Genomic DNA, 19,556 nt, shown 5'->3' with positions numbered 1-19,556 from the left:
TGCCTGAAGAACCTCCCCTTAACACAAATGCTCCATCCTAGCTTTCCTTCCAGTAATCTGGCAGCACACTTAAGACTATGACACAATCCTTTCTGTAGCTGTCGGGCTCATATCAGCCTTACATTTTGCACACAATGGCTCTCACTGTACCGGCACATGACTCATGAGAGGGTTACAGTGAGCACAAAGCTTATACATTATCTCAGCACCCTGTCTCTGACTTTCTAATCCTCTTTCTCTCTGTCATTCCCCCTTTCTCACTCTCGTTCCTCTCCACCTCTCAGAAGACTGACCAGCTGTGCAGTTAGCAGTGTAGACACAGAGCAGTTCCAGGGCTGAAGTCATGGTGAGGTCGTCCAGCAGGAACCAGGGCCACAGGGCCAACAGCACCGCTGCTAGACGCAGCTCTGTAGCCACAGCCTGTGAGGAGAATATGATTCATTCATTAATCAAATGAGAGTCATTAATCAGTCAATATTGGATATTTAATTGTTCATGCTCATTTATAACATTTACATTACCTTAGCTGACAGCTAACACTCACTTAAGTTTAATCTTTAAAATCACTAAAAAGACTGTTAAATGTAATTAGTAAATCCCAAAATTTATTTAATTTGTAAATTAATTCATATGCTATTACACACTAAAAGTCACGTTTTGGATTTACATGGGCAAATGCTTTAAGGTGCTGCATGTAACTTTTTCACTCTACTAAAGCATAAAAATACCATAATATGTTTGGAGATATTTAGGAAACATGCTGAGTTCACATACTCGTGTCTCTGAAAAACACTTCTACAGCCAGTTATTTTACTTTGAAATGTACGTTCCGTGTTAGAATGTCTGGTTCTTTTTTTTGGTCTGTGTGATCTCGCCCACAGCCAGTTCACCCAATAGTATTTCGACACCCGGGGATGCTAGTTGACAGGAAACACAGCGTATCGCAGCAAGCAATCAAACTGGGTCAGAGATTGCAGATTCTACCCAACCTAAAAAGCCTCGGTATCCATCAAAAAAATCTCTATGAACGAGAGCATATTAAAACACGGATAAATCAACTCATCAACTTTCAGTGTGTAAGTCTCCTCGGCTTTCACTGTCAATTGCGCTCGTTCCCGTTGTGTGTCCTTAAACTGGCAACCTGCGCGAGCGTCGAGTATGAGGAGGGGACGGGGAAACAATGATCTAGCGGTCATTCTTACAGACGAGATCTTTATTGCGCTTATTATTATGTTTCTATAGCATGTTATATGTTTGGCAAAAGTTCTTCTAATCAAATTGAATTAGAAATGTAGCTTTTCATTTCCTAAACAACCATGTAAGATGTATCATGGCCATATTCCAGGATGACAATGTCAAGATTCATCAGGCTCAAATTGTGACTGGGAGGGAGCATGAAGAATCATTTTCACATATGAATTTGCACCTATGAGTCCAGACCTGAATTCAGTGAAAGTCTTTGGGATGTGCTGGAAGAGACTTTACAGAATGCTTGGCTCTTATTTGTCAATACACGATCTTGACCCAAAATTGATGCACCTCTTGATGGAAATAATATCACAGAATTCATTTCCATCAAGCGGTGCATCAATTTTGGGTCAAGATCTTGTATCGACAATGCAAAAGTTAAGCACTCTGGATGAAATGGAAAGTTACACACTCCATCAATCAGGGTTAGAAGAACTGTTTTCAAAGTGTGCACTAACAGAGCAATCGCACCAGGGTTTGTTTTAATCAAAACGAACATGTTAAGTGTGAGCACACACCTTGAGTAGAAAGTTAATTTCAACGTTTTTCGAACGTTCATTGAAAGGCTGTAAATTTGGCTGCTTAATTGGTAAAACAGTCATCCAACAGTCTCCGGTAGATTGACTTTCCTTTGTACTTCACAGAAATGATCAAGACTCATTACACGCACACAAGCATCTTGCTGGGTGTCATGCAGGTTTTCTTGTAAAGACTGCATCTCAGTCCTTACAAGAAAATCTGCATGCAAACCCACAGTGTTTCAAACCCACAAGACCCCTTTTGAGAACGTCTGCGATGCGGATACTGTGCGATGAATGTAACTGCTTAAATAATAATCACGGGGAACATTATTTGATATGACGTACTTTGCATTCATTATGTTGATACAGGCAATTTCGCAGTATCTCTAGAATCATCTTAAGTTCTCTCATGCTGTTCTCCACCTGCTGACATTGAACAAAGACAGAGCGGTTAGAACAAGAGAATATGCTGATAATGGAAATTTTGATACCATCTTATTTGTAAATGCACACATTTATGTTGCACTTTCCGTTTGTATTAATTATAACTGTAACACGTCATAAGCAGTTAATAAATCTTAACCAAAATTGCAGTACATAAATTCACAGAGCACACTGTGATTTATTGAAGTTTGGCATGTTCCTGGATCAGCATCTTTTGTTATTTCTAGAAATACATTAATTTCAACCATCATAACGCTACCTCTAAATTTAGAGCGCAGTGATTATTTAATAGTCTTGTCGTTCCAGGACCAACAAAGGATGTCGATCCAGGAACATCTCCTACTTCAAACACAGATTAGTTCTCATATTTTCCCATTTAAATAATGGTAAGAGACATGAGAGTAATTTTTGTCTGTATTTATACATTAAAACCCCAAACGAAACAAAACAAACTTGCCAAGGTGGAGCAATTGTAACAAAGAAAGTATTATTAAAAGGGCTAAATGAAATCATATAAAAATTAAAGAATAATTTGGCATAATTACCATGATTATTTCTTAAAATAAAAAATATATATCATATAAAATAAAACATGCAAAACCCATGATTTAAAAAAAAGACCATCTTTGACATACCATATTTGTCACTGAATCATATATGAATCAAGTTTATATACATTTTAATGGAGTTTCACCAATGATCTGCATTATATAAGCAATAATGATTGTTGATGTTATTAATGAAAGTTATTATAAACTGGAACCACAAGGAAATCAACTGGTTAAATCAACTGAACCAAATGATTGCTTCAGTTTTGATATTTTTTGTCACATCTGTGACAGCACTGTCTCCACCTCTACCTCCCTTCTCCCTCTTAACAGGTTTTCAGTGTTTCTGATGTTGAATCTATCTGTCATGTTGCTGGAACCCTATGTACCTTCCTCCTGTGAGTGCTCTTGCCCGTTTTCACAGACTCCAGGTGAAGCTCTGCGTAAATGTGCTTCATGCGTTCCACACAGCTGTCAATCACACCAGCTGAAGGGGGAGAAGAGACATGTATCTGTCTATGTACTCATCCATCAGACAGTGACATCAAGCATAAAACACAAATATAAATGTAACCTGGGACTAAAATGAATGTGTATGCAAGATTTCCTCCTAGTTGAGGTTATAGCACATTTGTAACTGCTATGCATTAAGGGGGCCATTTTCTACACTATGTAGCATCTTTCCCACCTGAAGTTTACTTTTCATGTTAGGCAAGTAATGTGAAGTACCGTATATACCCGAATATAAGACGAGGTTTTTGTCCTAAAAATAGGCTGAAAAATGGGGGGTCGTCTTATATTCGCGATATAGACAAAATCACGGGGGAAAGGGAGAAAGAACAACGGAATTAATATGAAATAGTGACTGAAACATGACCCATTAACACAAAACCAGCTTTCCCTTCCAAGATGTCAATCTGCACAAAAATCCTGATAATCGAGCCGTCGTCTGATGAAATCAAATACACATAAGATAAAAACAATATCTGTGCTGTGATTTCGGCTATACTTGCATGCAGGGGCGTAGAATCTAGTAGGGAAGCTAGGGACGTGTCCCTACCAATATACAGTGACACTGGTATATCAGCAATAATTTCGATCAAAACTTAAAATATATTATATATTGATGTCCCCGTCCCCACCAATTTCAAAATCAAACCTACGTCACTGCTTGCATGTAAAATTAGAGAAGCAACATAATATCTGTGTTTAACTGAATTAAAACGCTGCTCCTCTCTGCCGCGCGAGACGCAGAGCGAGCGAGAGAGAGAGAGAGAAGTGCGTGAGAGAGGTGCGCGCGAGACGCAGAGCGAGAGAGAGAAAGGTGCGTGTGTGCTGGAAGAGAGAGAATGAATTATCAGTGCAATTTTCAAATAAAATTATTTTATGTTGAAAACCAGATTTTTTTTCCACAAAAATCTCTTTTTGTCCCAAATAAGTCTGGAAAATGGGGGGGTCGTCTTATATTCCGGGTCGTCTTATATTTGGGTATATACGGTAATTTATTATACATGATAATTTTCCACCCTCTTTGACTCCTAAAGAATTAAACAGGATGTTTATGCTACTGTACCTTTAAGACTTCTTTATGCTACTGTACCTTTAAGGTGCTGATTACTGAATATGCATTAATATGTAAATGTAGGCAAACATATGCAAATGTCATCATGACATCAAAACTATGATGATTTCTCTGTTAAACAAATCAGTGTGGTTTAATTTCCATAAATGGTTTGAGTGGAATGGGGGAGGGAGCTTTGAGTTGTGAACACTAGCGTATATAGTTCCACATTGTGTAATTATGTGTTGAAAAACAATGAAATTATCTTTACCTTTACATGCGTAACTCTGAGCACTGGAGCTACAGGCTAACAGAGACATGAACGTTTTGGCCATCACCTTTTTGAAGGGATCCTGGAACAGAATCTTCTCATATTGCTGTAAATTAAACAAATAAATAAAAATAATTAATTTTGGATCCAGAAAAAAAAGAAAGAATCTGGAATAGTAAAAAAAATAAAAAATAAAAATATCATATTTATTATTTAAATAATTAACAAAGATACCTTAATATAACTCGTAAAAAAATTATGTTTATTATAAAAATATATATATATTTAAAATGTATCAGTTATTCTAATTATCGGGTGACCCGAGTTCGAGTCCCAGCTCTGGGACCTTTCCAGATCCCGAATTTGTTTTTTATTTTATATCTCTCAATTAAAATAATAATGCTAAATGTTAAACAATCTTTATTTTCCAAAGGAACTTTGTGTACGAGTTATGTCAGAAATCATCCACAATCTAAAATAAGCAGAGTCAGACTCTACAAATAGTTTTAAATAGTTACTAATCTAAAACAACTTTTACTATGCATACAAATCCCGATCAGCCTGTCGGTGTTGTATTCGCTATAACAACCGCCTCGCTATACATTATCCCTTACATAATAAATATAAAATAATGATATAGCTTTAATATCATGTTATCCCCTGGCTCACCTGCTATCCAGCAAACACGAGTGACTAATATTTTTTCTATTATTCAGCAGAATTCGTTAGGCTATTCGTTTCGAAGACATTATCCGTTCTTTTCTGAATAAGGCATTCGGCTTCGAGCACATCCCTAATATATACACACCATTTTCAATCAGATTTGATATGCTTGCTTAGATATACATTTTCCCTTAAAAACATGAAAAAATATAAATAGACATTACAATGGTACTTGTCACATGTTTTACGGTCAGCCAATCATATTTGAGATTTCCATTTTGTTAAAGTGCTTGCCAATTTTGTGCGTGGAACTTGTCTATGAGCAGCCAACGGAAGTTGTATCTGCGACCATTTACAACCTAAACTAAATCTATTATTACCTCTAATAAGAGTTCACACATGACCTCTCCAGGCTCAAAAGACAGGAGCGCTGTTAGTGAGGAGCTTGGGCCTTTGCTGGTCAGATCCTCAGTGTGGCCTCCCGATCTCCTCTTAGCCTCCTCTGTGAACAACACACACAGAAAGTGCAGGGTCGACGTGTAGAGAGAAGACTCTGCGCCCGATTGGTTCAAGCACACTCGGATGGTATCTGTCACGAGAGAGGGCAAAGACTAAACATAAATAATTCTAAAATATTTAGTTTTCAGAGCTTTTCTCGAACTCCAACTTCGAGACAAGAAGATGCAAAATATACAAAACTTCACAACAAACAATCTTCACCACAAGGGAACATCTGACATAAAGTCTCTCCAAACTCGCAGGCTTTTAAAAAGGGCTTCCAAAGCCTGGATACCTGCAGGCAAGTCAGCGAGTCTACTGCCCACCCACCTGTTTTAGGATTTTCTACCACATCCATCAGATCTAAAGCAGGCTGATTGTTCTTCCTGTCTCTGTCCCAGTCTGTCATATACAGCAGGGACACCCATCCACATATACAAGCATAATGAGCTGGCCTCCCACTGCATCTGTCTCCATCTCCTCATCTGTCTCCTTCATTCTCAACATCTATCCAGCACATTCTCTTCTATCTAAACTCCTCAATCTTTCTTCCCCCTCCGTCCCTATGCACTTTCATCAGGCTTGCCACCATTTTTTCTGTATACTCCTCTGTTTCCTTCTGCCTTCCCTCTCCATTTGCCTGTCTCTACCCTTTGTAACACACTTTGGTGTGTGTGTGTGTGTGTGTCACCTGAAAAGCACTGCCAGTGTTTCCCCAATGCCACACCGACAGATGGGCCGGCCGCAGCTTGGTTCCTGCGCAGCAGAGTAGCCAGGAGCATCAACACATCCGCCCAGGTGTTGAGCACTGCACCCTGGGCCTGCGCATCTAAGGACCAAAACAACCACACACTCATCTAAAAACACTTTTCTTTTATTTGAAGGTCTTGTTTGTAAGGTTTGGATTTGCTGAGGACGTTTTGTGTTACCCAAGTCAGCGACAGACAGCGTGAGGATGGAAATTAGGTTGTTCAGCAGGGGTTTAAAGAGCTCTCGGTGGAACGGCGCATCCTCACTGTGCATTGCTGCTGACTGCAGGAGCTTACACAGACTTTGCACATAATACAAGCTACTCAGCACCTGAGGGAGAAACAAGGGGGTGATGGGAGGGAAAGAGAGAGTCAGTGGTAACGAGTGTCGAGTTACCAGTGAAAAAACACACATGCAGCACTTTGGTTTCACAACCCCTAAACGACAACAAATAGCCGACTAATTGGCACTGTGTTGAAGACAAAGTGGAACTGAACCAGAAACCATGATGCCCTTGTGTTGTACTTGAGGTAGAATAGCATTTTTCTAGCATGAGTGTGTGTACTTAAATTAAAAAGGTTATGATGGGCGTAAAGGGTTAGTTCACCCAAAACATTTCTGTCTTACCCTCATTATGTTGTTCCAACACCATAAGACTTTGGCTAATCTTCAAAACACAAATTAAGATATTTTAATGAAACCTGACAGGTTTCAGCCCTTCCATTGAAAGTCAAGGTAATCAAAACTTAGAGGATCTAAAAAGGTCATAAAAGCTCTAAGAATAGAACAGTTTAATCTAATTCTTGTGAAGAGATTCAATCGCTTTATAAACAGATTTAATTTAGGATTTTATGTGCATCTTAATGATTGGCACGCATACATAGAGCACATCAAATATGGTAAACACAGAAGCTCAAACGTTTGTGCTTGATGCACGAGAACCAATGAAGTTTGTTCTAGCATGTGACACGCATGTGTTTGTGTGAATAAAAGCTTGTGTGGCCTTTATGACCTTTTTGGAAATGACAGAATTTTTCTTTTAATTTTTTTATGAACTATCCCTTTAAGCACAAAGAATACATAGTTCAAATACCCTAGCTTAGTGTAAAAACCAGAGCGTGTGATGTCAAAACCAAAATTCTGCATATCTCTGTAGGCTCACATATGTGCCGTGATTAGTTTGCCCTCTAGATGGTACAAACTGAAGAAGCAAAACAACAACCTACTGAAGACCGCTAAAATAACTGACTACCACATTGACGATGTTAGTTTAAAGGGGTGGTATAATTTACAATATGTAAAATAAGTCTCTGTTGTCCCCAGAGTGTGTATGTGAAGTTTTAGCTCAAAATACCCCACCGATAATTTTACAACATGTAAAAATTGTCCCTTTTTGAGGGTTAGTAAATACGCGTCATTTCGTGTGTGTCCCTTTAAATGCAAATGAGCTGCTGCTCCCAGCACTATGGCGCTGTGTGTGTGTGTGTGTGTGTGTGTGTGTGTGTGTTAGCAGCTCCGATTACCTCACGCAGACAAGCACTAAAATGTTGATGTGTAAAAACTGATGTGGAGTTAACAATCTTCAATTAGCATATTCTGTCATGATAATCTATAAATCGCTAGTGTTGGAACTGTTGTAAGATACCTACAGAGTGACATGCTATTGCATTTGTGTTACGTACTGTATTGCATGAGAAAAGACGGATGCGACAGCTTGAGCAGACTCACAAATGTGCTCTACTACAACAAATCTTCCTCTAAATCACGGACCCCGGGGGCAGGGTTTATGTAAATTTTAGGAAGGAATGTTGGTCCCTACCAGCCGTTTGTTGTAGTCCTTAAAAAACGATTTATTTAAAAGCAAATATCTCCCTTTGCTTTGAACTTTGAGCGTTGTAACTTTGCAGATGTTGTTTATGCTCAAACAGCAACATTACACACTAACTAAAGTTGGAAAAGTGAAATCAAGCACTTAAGTTAGTTAAAATATATTGCAATTCTAGTTTAAAGACATTTTTATCAGTCATAACTTCTGAAGAAAAATATCCCAGACACTGAACAAAGATGAAACTTTCTAGAGCGCATGTGTGGACCGCCTGAGTTCAGGTATACTATCAAATTGACCATACTTTGAAATATACTTTGCTGTTCACATACACTAGAGAGTTTGCATCAAAATCTGCTGACTTGTTTCGCAGTTAATGTGTAGATTTTGAAGGGGAAGGGATTTATTCATGGTAAAATGTGTGAAATACCACTAAAGACCAATTCACACTGCGCCAACAGAAGCAGACCAACGGCAACAGTCAGCAGATTACAGCACGTCACTTCTCAGACAGTCTAATTCCGATTCAGCATGTTCAATCGGCGAAAACAAGCTGTCACAGACGGCAACAGACTCCGACAGGTACCACACTGATCCGACAAAACCTGATGAAGTGCCTGTTGCCACCTGTTGTGGTGATGTGAATTGACTTTAATCAAATTATCAAAAATACATATATTAAAAAAAACAACATGCATATTGTGGAGGACGTATAGAAGTTTGTGAATGTGTTGGTGTTCCAATTTTGTGGAAATTTTCCAAACTTTCAGTGGCGTCCTGCAGGCGCACATTCGCTTATGACAGATTGGTGTTTAAGTGGAGGTAGAAAATCCCATAATGCACCTGGTTCCTAGCATCTTCCATAGCAGCTGGCAGAAGAGGTGTCCTTAACTCACTGACACATTGAGATATGGTCGCCGCATCAACCACACTGAAACAGACAGCACAAAACCAACAGGACGTCATGCAGCTGAGCTAACAGGGCTTTTTCCCAGACTAAATAGATGAATACATATATAAACAAATAAATAAATAAATGGAATCTAACTTAAAACGTGTTTTGTGTCCTTTTTTTACATTTTACGTGGGTCTTTCTCTTAGCCAACAGACAAAACCATCACAATTTGGCATTTAGTAAGAGAAGGCAGAAGGCAGGCAGAATGTGGTTGTGTTAGTGTTGTCAGGTAAACCATGAGAATAAAGTTATACTTAATTATGAGTATTAATGTTTTGAATTTGCTTTATATATATATATATATATATTTTTTTTTTTATGTTAATTTTAGTTTAATTTTTAGTCATTTTGTTATATGCTTTTGTCTTTTTTTTTTTTTTTTTTTTTTTTAAACTGCTATTTAGGTTTAATTTATTTAGATTTTAGTTTTAGTTCATTTTAGTTTTTATTTATTTCCAGTTAATAATTCTAGTTCTTCATCGTAAACTTATTTCAGTTTATTGCCAAAGCAACATTTCTCATTTTTGTTTTTCAACTATTATTTAGGTAGCACTATTTTACAGTCCTGTTACCCATCATACTATGTGCTTATTATAGTAATTACAATAACTGGGTAATAACTAGGTACTAACCCTGAACCTACACATAAACCTAACCTTAACCCATGTAGTTAGTGGTAAATGTTAGTGTAAATACATGTACTGAAAAATAAAGTGCAACCTATATTTATATATCTTGTTTTATTTCAGCTTTATTTCAATTAACAGAAATGCTTTTAATAGTTTTAGTTAACAACAATAACCCTGGTGCAAGGGTCTGCATTATCTTATACAATGTGCAATGCGTGTCTGTGATTAACAGCTAATATGAACTATATTTTTTTAGTAAACATTTATATTAGTGAAAATAAAGTCACTAATTTTACTGTGTTCTGTAGAGCTGCTTTTAACAATGTCTATTACTGTAAAGCTGCTTTGAAACAATGCATATATAAATAAAGGTGACTTGACTATTAAAGCATCAGTATGATGCTTATAATATATAAATAATGCCAGAATTTTCACAATATTTGTCTTCACGTCTCTCTAACCTGGCCATGGTCTGAAGTATTTGGTTGTGCCTGAGGGCAGAGAGACTAAACTCAGGAAGCACAGCCAGTAGGTTGTCCAGTAGACCGCACACAGATAGCAACAGGTGAGGGGTTACTATAGCAACAGGCTCGGTCCTTCCCCCAGGGTGGGATTCTTGAGTGAGGGCGGAGTCTGAGCTGTCCGTGTCACTCTGACCTACAACACAAATAATTAACAGCAGAAAGACTCAAAATCACTAAAGACTGAAAGAAACATTACTCTCAAGACCAAACTGTCAGTTAGTAAAATTTCCCCTCCTGCCTAAAAAAAGTCATACCCTGAGCAGTGAGTCTGTTAACTGGAGTGTCCTGGATTCCAGCAACACCTGAGGTCGGAACTGGAGAATGTGTCCCACTAGAGCTTCCTGATGGAATCTGAAGAACACAAACCGGCATGATAACAATTTGAAAACCCTGATCACTATATTATATCATATTATATATATGTACACACACACACTGTATATTTATATAATAACTAACTATATTATTTTACATTACATTATAACACAATATATTACATTAAATACACTACTGCTCAAAAGTTTTGGGTAGGTACAATTTTCTAATTCTTTTTGAAAGAAGTCTCTTATGATCACAAAGGCAGCATTTATTTATTAAAAAATGAAAACAGTAATATTCTGAAATATTATTACAATTTAACATAACTGTTTTCTATTTATTATTATTATTATATTTGAAATTCATATTTAGTTTTATATTTTAAAAGGTAATTTATTCCTGCGATGGCAAAGCTGGATTTACAGCATCATTACTCAAGTCTTTAGTGTCACATGATCCTTCAGAAATCATTCTAATATGCTGATTTGCTGCTAAAGAAACATTTCTTATTATCAATTTAAAAAAAAGTTGTGCAGCTTAATATTTTGTGTAACCTAACAAAAAAAAAAATCAGGATACTAAGAACAACAAAACAAGAAATCATATTAAGATAATGAATATCTTTTCTGTCACTGTTGATATTAAATGTGTCCTTGTGAATAAAATTATTAATTCTTATAAATCTTACTGACCCCAAACTCAGAAGTGTATAATATATGGACATTCAATCAGCCATCCTGTCATCCTGTTCAGGATATTCACTAGAAAAAAAAAAAAATATTGGTCCAAAAAAAAAAAGTCAACCACAAATGAAATGGTCTACTAACCAGAGTACTGGAGGTGGACATGGATCCTGAGCCTTGAGTTTGGTTTAGAGGAGCAAGCATCTCTCTCCAGTGCTTTAGAGAATCATTGAGATCTGTCTCTACATGAACAGAAAGAAACACAGACCGCTTCATTTACAAATAAAACAGTCATATTTACAACTAAATTATATGCACTGGAATAATTACCTCTAACAGAGTACTAACATGAACATTTTGTTATAACAAGAATGATAAATATAAACACCATCATCTAAAATATGTTGCACACCCGCCATGATCTCTAGTACAGAACAGTATTAATAATGTGTGTAAGCATATGGATGCCAAAGAGTCGGACATCCACTAATAGCTGGCAGTGCTCTGGGTGCGTGAATGCCGTACCCTGGGTGACATTGGCCGGCGGAGGGGGGCTGAGGGTGAAGGCATGTCTGCCCATGTAACAGCTCTTCACCATCTGGCCCACGCTCTCAAAAAACTGGCAGTGGTACAACAGAGCCTGCAGGGCAGGAAGCCCGACCAGACACAGTCCGGAATCCTCATCATGCACGCAGGGGCTCTGGGAGACAAGAAAGGAACACGAGATAAAACGTAAAAAAAAAAAAGGGGGGGGGGGGGGGATTTAATACTAAGGAAACCAGAAATCACCATAGACAGATTTGTTATGTCTACGGAGCTTTTAAGACCGGCTGTGATATTGATATTCAGTTCTGAAAGTTTATTCTCATGTAAACATACCTGCCAGGCACACTCTTTGGCCTCTTCTGCATTAGCAGGCATTGGCATCACAAGGAGGTTTTGCAAAATAAACGCTGCCTATGGGGAAGGGAAACATAAAAGTCAGAAACACTGCCATCTTCTTGCAAATGAATGGAAATGCATGCAGGTTGAATTCTCAGTGGAATCGCAGAAAGCAAAAAAAAAATCCTTCAAATGAGAGAAATGCAAACACATTCGTTTTAAACCGTGACTGAGGAATAGTTAAGATTCTTTTCTGTGCAGTGCCACCATGTATAAATGGGTTTAACCTCTTTTTTTCCCCTCTTCCTGGTCAAATGCGCCTAGTTCGAAACCTGTACTAATAATAAAACATTCAGTGGTTGATCACAGATCTGAAATAGCATGCCTTCCGGAGCCTTTCTGACTTGCGACTAAGTCTAATCATCATTGCAGCTTATTCTAACCGAGAACCGCCCACTTATGCAGGAAGTGGCCGTCTGATTGATTTGTAAAGCTAGTAAGTGCACTTTATTACACGGCTTTCTGAAATGCTTGAATCTGATTGGTCAGGCGTTACATTCCCCAATAACTGGGTATCTGCAGGGTGTGGCACGCAGGGCGGGAGCCGAGAGCCGTGGGAAGAGCGAGGCCAGTGGTGTGATTGCTAATGATTGCCTAGAGTGTCTCACGGAGGAGCTCCGGATGGATAAAAGGAGGAGTGAAGACAGTGAAGGACGAGAGAGGATCAGACCTGGACTATTTTACATTGTGCCTTGTTTATGTTTGTGCAGTAGTCGTTCGTGAGGGGCGTAAACTTTTGTTAACCGGGGGGGTGGGGGGGTAACATCCTAAACTAGTGGTCCACAACTGGTTTAACCATGGGACCCACATTCTCCCATGATCATTTGGCCACAACCCAATTTCTATATATATATATGTGTGTGTATATATACACATGTATATGTATTTTTATATATATATATATATATATATATATATATATATATATATATATATATATATATATATATATATATATATATATATATATATTAATGTTTTGATACACACACACGATTGACAAATGATTGACACACACCCCAAGTACCGCCCCACTTTACTTAACATACACATAAATTGTACGAATATGACAATGGTAATACCGATGAATAAACAGTATAAGGTAAGGCTATTAAATAGCTGTCCCAAAGTTTTTGTTAATACAATAAAGTTAGTAAGTTGGTATGAGCCACCACAGTCATTCTAAAAATACACAAAAAAGTGAAAATTCAATGGTATTTTGGGGTTACGGTACGGAAACAACAGTTGGTAAATACACAATACAAATATGAACTGTTAAATAAATTGAAGAGTGTGTGCCGCTAGCACACTATAACGTCTCACAGGACAGAAACGTTTGTTTTTCTGAGGTGAGACATTTTATTTCATTCCAAGTTATGAAAATAACATTTGAATAATGACATTGACATCTAGCCTGACAACATCTCATCTGTTAAGATACTGAATCAGGACAACTCGTTTTTCTCAGGCACTTACTTAAACTGCGACTGACAGAAAAGTCAACAGCTTTCACGCATATCTTTCAAAATAAATGTCTCAATTCAGAAGTCTTGCGACCCACAAGTTGAGAAACACTGTCCTAAACCAAAGTTTTGACAAAAACAAGTTTTATAAAATTATAAACGTAACATTTCAGCCTTACATTCCAGTGTAAGCTGTGTAAAAATATGGGTCAATCTTCGCATTGGACAAAAACGGCAGATGCTTTGAATGAAAATGCAAATTCACTCTTTGACAGATGGCCCTTATGGAGCAGTAAAAACGTAACTGTCACCCCTGTTAGCCAAGCAGAACTGCTCTTATAAACACTACTTTATTAGGCATTATACGGATAAGATAATGCCATCAAAACGTTCCTCACTGAAATGTAGAGTTTCCAGGTATGACAAACACCATAAAGTAAACATTGTCTAATACATCCGAAAATAAGAGGCCAGCGCTTCTTTAATGTCTCTCGTATCACACCACAGATGTGCTCTCTCTCGTTTCATTTCAATGCATCTGGTGCCATCTTGCACCTCAGTTATCGAGTATCAACTGTATATACTGTAAAACGAAACCAGTGGGCTTCTGTATTAATAGTAGGCCAACGGTAATATTGTTGAAACGATCTTCTTCTGATTTTATTAGCTTATAATCCATCAAAGCAGTTTCTTATCAAATCAATATTTCATGTCCATCATTATTTATATGGTGAAAAGCTAATAAGTGACATGACTGTACATTATCCCTTAAATGTCCATTTTGTTTGAACTTGTTCATTCGTCTAGGCTCAAATCTGCTTGATAAGAAATGGTTTTCATCGAGGAAGCTTTGCATTTAATGAGGCGAGCTAATAAAATATTTCAACTCAAATCAATATTTCATGTCTACTTATTCACTTATGAGGCAAGTAGCTGTGTAATAAGCGAGATAATGTACATCAAGTTGGTTGTTATAGCAAATGAAACCCTGACATGGTGATCAGGACCCTGACACAAAGCGGAGTAACAACCGGCTGGATTTACATTAGCCCTTATTAATTTCATTATATGTGACCTAGGGCGGGTTTATCTGGAATAAATTGTACCACAAAGAAAAATTTGCCTGTCAGTTTTGAACTGGTGATTTCAACCAGCACTCTCGATTTTTTGAGTCCAATATGCATCAGATGGCCAGTGAACGGACAGAGTGCAGGTCCCTAGACTCTCAGTCTGAGGCAGTCTGGGTAAACACTTGTGTTCTGTTCAAGCTGAAGCTGGATGGACTCACCTCTCGGCGCACCATACTGCACTCCTGTCTCTCCAGCAGGATGTTGAGTACTGTGGCCCACAGGCCTCCTGAAATGTTCTGGCAACTCTCTGACAGCGCCACACACCCTCTCTCTAGCGAACTCAGCGCCGCACCCACAGCCAGGCTGGCACAGCGCACCTAGAGCCAGACAAATACACACACACACACACTCGTGCTAAGACCCTGCACATGTGCTTGGCAGTGCTAACTGCCATGGGCTCTTTGGCGTGTAGCACTGGCACAAGTTTGTGTTTATCATGCCCATTATTTTCAGTGCTCAGCATCTGCTGATCTGAGGGAGGCCTGGACATGCACGGGTACTTGGGAAAAGTATCCAAAATAGAAGGCCAAGGCACACAAATTGCTAGATAAGGTTTTCATCAAAATTACAGACACACATTTAATAATTTTATATTGACTATGATTGCATTCAGCACCAATGTACATCTTTAAACACAACTCTGTTTAAGAAAAACGTTTTAATAAACAGTTATAAATAAAATCTGTGGGTAGCCGATTCAGTGCTGCACATGTCCATGGACTTTTGTCAAAATCATTTTAGGTTTTAAATTAATATAAATGTATAAGGGAAAGGATATCATGTTCTTTAACTGGCAGTGTTGTTTATTGAATTGAATTGAAATAATGCTGTCATAAAATAAAATTGAAATTTGCCTTGGGAACCAACTTAAATAAGTTTAAGTTATGGTACTAAAATTACTAATACTAAAATAAATATAAATGAAAGCTAAATAGAAATATTAAGAATGACAAAAGCATGTAAAATTACTCAAACTAAAAACATAAAACTAAAAACATAAAACTAAGCCAATTCAAAAGGTTAATAAATTAGCATGTCACAACACAGGAGATGTCAACTATTCAAAACAATACTTCATGTTGAGTACCAACTGTATGTCCCAATGTTTACTTTTAGACTTGAAGGTCTCACCTCAGGGTCTCGGTCCACCCACAGGGGAATTAACCAGGCCAAGCCAAGCTGGGCGGCACTCTGCTCATCAGAACTTTGCTCACGCCCCAAAGACCACAAGGATATCCAGTCCTTAAACAACACACAAAGCTTGGACCGTAAAACTGCTGTACTAATGAAACCTATACTTAATTGGTAGTATAACGATCAAACTTAGTATTAAAGGGTTATTTCACCCAAAAATTAAAATTGAGTAATAATTTACTCACTCATACAGGTTTGGAACAACATGAGGGTATGTCTTCTGATGAACATAAACAAAGAGATATTTTGAAGAATTTGGTTACCAAAATTCTTCAAAATAACTTATTTTATGTTCATCAGAAGAAAGAAACTCGTACTGATTTGGAACATGAGGGGGAGTTAATGATGACAATTTTCATTTTTGGGTAACTATCCCTTTAAACAGGTTTCTAGTAATAAACCAATATAATCGACCAATATCATGTTCACTAAATTGATTAGAAGAAGTGTTAGCACCCCCTTGTGTCAGATTCAAAGCCTTATGATATCATTTTCAACTGCAAAGGCATTTCTGACCTCATTTTTGGTTTCCTTTATCATCTCATGTGACAGGTGAAGCAGGCAGATAACAGCATTTTTTGTCACTCCTTTGCCCATGAAGGACATTGAGTTTCCTCCCAAATCAACGTAGAATGAAGAGATGACCTGGGAAGAGCAGTCAAATTGATGCAAAAATATGAGATACAGCTGAGACTCGGCTGATTTGTATGAAGTGATTCATGCTCAAGTGTTTGGAAACATCTTGGACCCTGCGTGCGAGTGTGCGTTTAATGTGTTGTCTGGATGAGAGAATGAAGCCTGTATATAATCTGCGAAAAATATATTCTAGAGTGTAACCAAAGCACTTGAGAACGTGTGTATGCATACTTCCAAGAGCCCACTGAGGTATTTGAGGCAGAGTGTGTTTGGCTCCATGCTGGGTGCGTGTGTGCTCCAGCCGGGCAGGGCGGTCACATGGGCCATGGTCCTGAGCGTGCGCTCAAGAGAGGGCAGGCCGTAGAAGCATGGAGCGTCGGACAAGCGCAGGCACTGTAGCAGGCGCAGAGACAGCTCGGAAGCAAACGGTCCGGACAGAACTCCACACACCCTTAAAAGTAGATGAAAAATGCAAAGTGAGGAACTGAGTGATCATAATACAACCACAAATCAAGAAAAGTTGGGACATTTTGTAAAATGCAATTAAAATCAAGAATCTGTAATTTGTTAATTCTCTTTCAACTTTATTTAACTGACAAAAGTGCAAAGATGTTCAGTGTTTTCACTGAACAACTTAATTGTATTTTGTAAATATAAACACATTTAGATTTTGATGGCTGCTTCACACTCCAAAAAGTTTTTTCTTTTGTGTTCTGCTGTGGGTTGATTCCGGTACGCTTGATTCCGGTGTGTTGTGGTTTGATTCCGTTGTGGCTTAATTTTGTTACGTTGTGGTTTGGTTCTGTTACGTAACGTTGTGTTCCATTGTGTTGTGGCTTGTTTCCGTTGTGTTGTTGCTTGATCTGTTGTGTCGCGGCTTGATCCGGTGTGTTGTGGCTTGTTTCCGTTGTGTTGTTGCGGGTTGATTCCGTTGTGTTGTTGCGGGTTGATTCCGTTGTGTTGTTGCGGCTTGATTCCGTTGTGTTGTTGCGGGTTGATTCCGTTGTGTTGTTGCGGCTTGATTCCGTTGTGTTGTTGCGGGTTGATTCCGTTGTGTTGTTGCGGCTTGATTCCGTTGTGTTGTTGCGGCTTGATTCCGTTGTGTTGTTGCGGCTTGATTCCGTTGTGTTGCTACATGATCATTTGTGTTGTGGTTTGTTTCGATGTGTTGTGGATTGATTCTGTTGTGTTGTTGCGACTTGATTCCGTTACGTTGGGGCTTGACTCCGTTGTGTTGTTGCGGGGACACACACACACACACACACACACACACACACACACACACACACACACACACACACACTACAGGGCCATTGAATATTTGAATCTCTGCTTCGCGTCATGACCGCATTACCACCTCGGGTGAGCATTATTTTTCTATGCCAATCATCAATTGATATCTCCAACGATCGTACTATGGTAGTTAAGCAGCGAGCTATATAGTTGTACGGGAAACGCACCCCAGATTGGGTTTTAATTTTAATTATCTATTAAAATGTTTTTGTTTTTTTAGTTCATTAAAATAATTGATGCTTTCTATTCTTTTTGCAACATCAGACCACTCCTTTCATGTTTAAACCTATAGTATACTTTTTTCTTTTTTTGCAAAAAAATATCCATGCCATTTTAAATTGTGTTTCTTGTATTATAAAGAATTACAAACTAAAAAAGCAACCTGAACAAACGATACATGTTAGATTGCTAACTCATAAACTGAAGACGCATGCAGGGAAATGTCTTAGTAGATCAGATTTGCATTACAGGGCCTTGATACATCAACAACTAACAGTGGGAGTTTCCAATTTACGGATCCTTAAGGAGTTTTCAGAAGAGTTATTCCATAAATAACAAAATTAAATCAAAAGCGTCATTAGATTTGTATTTCCCCCAGATGGCAGGTAGAAGCAGAAGTCTCCTAATGAGGATAGTAAAACATTTTATGCATGTACAGGAGAGAGAAAAGGAAGAGTGTTTTAGGAATAACAAATCTGCCTTGTCGGTCTAAATGGTTTCAATGAGTGTGTTTTGGGGAGTAAACAGATGTGACAGAGTGTTTTAGCACCCTCACTAACCACAGGTGCATGCTAAACTCAATAGCTGCTACGGCTCTTGAATACATTTGAAGATTTAATTAAAATGCACAGCGGCCTGCAAACCAATCATCTTGATAGAAAAAAAAAAGACCAGGATCAAAAAGTGATATCTTGATTTTACTTCATTAAAAAGTTTTTAGAAGCTTCTTGTGGCCGTGGCTTAGGGGTTAGCGCACATGTTCTGGGCATATTGAGCTGCGGTGTGCATGTGGGTGACAGGTTTGAGCTCCACAAAATCTCTGTAACTACATAACTATCCAATGAAAGATGAAAGACATTTAGCTACAGTAACTGGAATACCCTGGTAAATACACTACTGTTCTGAAGTTTGGGGTCAGTCATTTTTTTTAAATTAAATTTTAAATTAATAATTTTATTCAGCAATTACGTATTAAATTGATCCAAAGTGACAGTAAATATTTTTATACTACAACTTTCTATTCATAAAGTATTAATGAAAAAAGTATCTTTGTTAGGCCTGTAATTATAATTGATTAATCGTCTGATTGTGGTCATTTGATCTAATTGAAATTATTTCAATCACATTTTGCCAAAGAATATAAAAAAACTGTTGTAAAAGGACATCAAGAGAGTTAAAAGGTCTGTGGGTTTAATCAGACTGTATTATATATTATATTATATGGGCCTATTTTATTAACA

The 19,556-nt window shown here is 37.9% G+C and overlaps 1 protein-coding gene across 5 annotated transcripts in view; it reads right to left on the bottom strand.

Annotated features, from left to right (window-relative positions):
- rttn (rotatin) overlaps window positions 1-19,556 on the bottom strand; it is a 55,188-nt gene that overhangs the window by 10,315 nt on the left and 25,317 nt on the right. For 4 of the 5 annotated variants that reach the window (XM_079601865.1, XM_079601864.1, XM_079601867.1 and 1 more), the window contains 17 exons: window positions 17,035-17,254; window positions 16,684-16,812; window positions 16,105-16,215; window positions 15,132-15,290; window positions 12,318-12,395; window positions 11,964-12,138; window positions 11,583-11,680; window positions 10,692-10,788; window positions 10,375-10,570; window positions 9,173-9,260; window positions 6,684-6,834; window positions 6,446-6,583; window positions 5,637-5,845; window positions 4,594-4,699; window positions 3,151-3,248; window positions 2,115-2,195; window positions 294-420 (listed from right to left, as the gene is read on the bottom strand). In XM_079601865.1, coding sequence (XP_079457991.1) covers window positions 294-420; window positions 2,115-2,195; window positions 3,151-3,248; window positions 4,594-4,699; window positions 5,637-5,845; window positions 6,446-6,583; window positions 6,684-6,834; window positions 9,173-9,260; window positions 10,375-10,570; window positions 10,692-10,788; window positions 11,583-11,680; window positions 11,964-12,138; window positions 12,318-12,395; window positions 15,132-15,290; window positions 16,105-16,215; window positions 16,684-16,812; window positions 17,035-17,254 — 2,261 coding nt within the window. The remainder of the gene's footprint in view (window positions 1-293; window positions 421-2,114; window positions 2,196-3,150; window positions 3,249-4,593; window positions 4,700-5,636; window positions 5,846-6,445; window positions 6,584-6,683; window positions 6,835-9,172; window positions 9,261-10,374; window positions 10,571-10,691; window positions 10,789-11,582; window positions 11,681-11,963; window positions 12,139-12,317; window positions 12,396-15,131; window positions 15,291-16,104; window positions 16,216-16,683; window positions 16,813-17,034; window positions 17,255-19,556) is intronic. The other variant, XM_079601866.1, reaches the window with a different exon arrangement.

The sequence above is a fragment of the Phoxinus phoxinus genome (genome assembly GCF_949152265.1).
Source record: "Phoxinus phoxinus genome assembly, chromosome: 24".
NCBI classification, from domain to species: domain Eukaryota; kingdom Metazoa; phylum Chordata; class Actinopteri; order Cypriniformes; family Leuciscidae; genus Phoxinus; species Phoxinus phoxinus.
The sequence above is the reverse complement of the archived record's forward strand: the minus strand, read 5'-3'. Positions and strand labels throughout refer to the sequence as shown.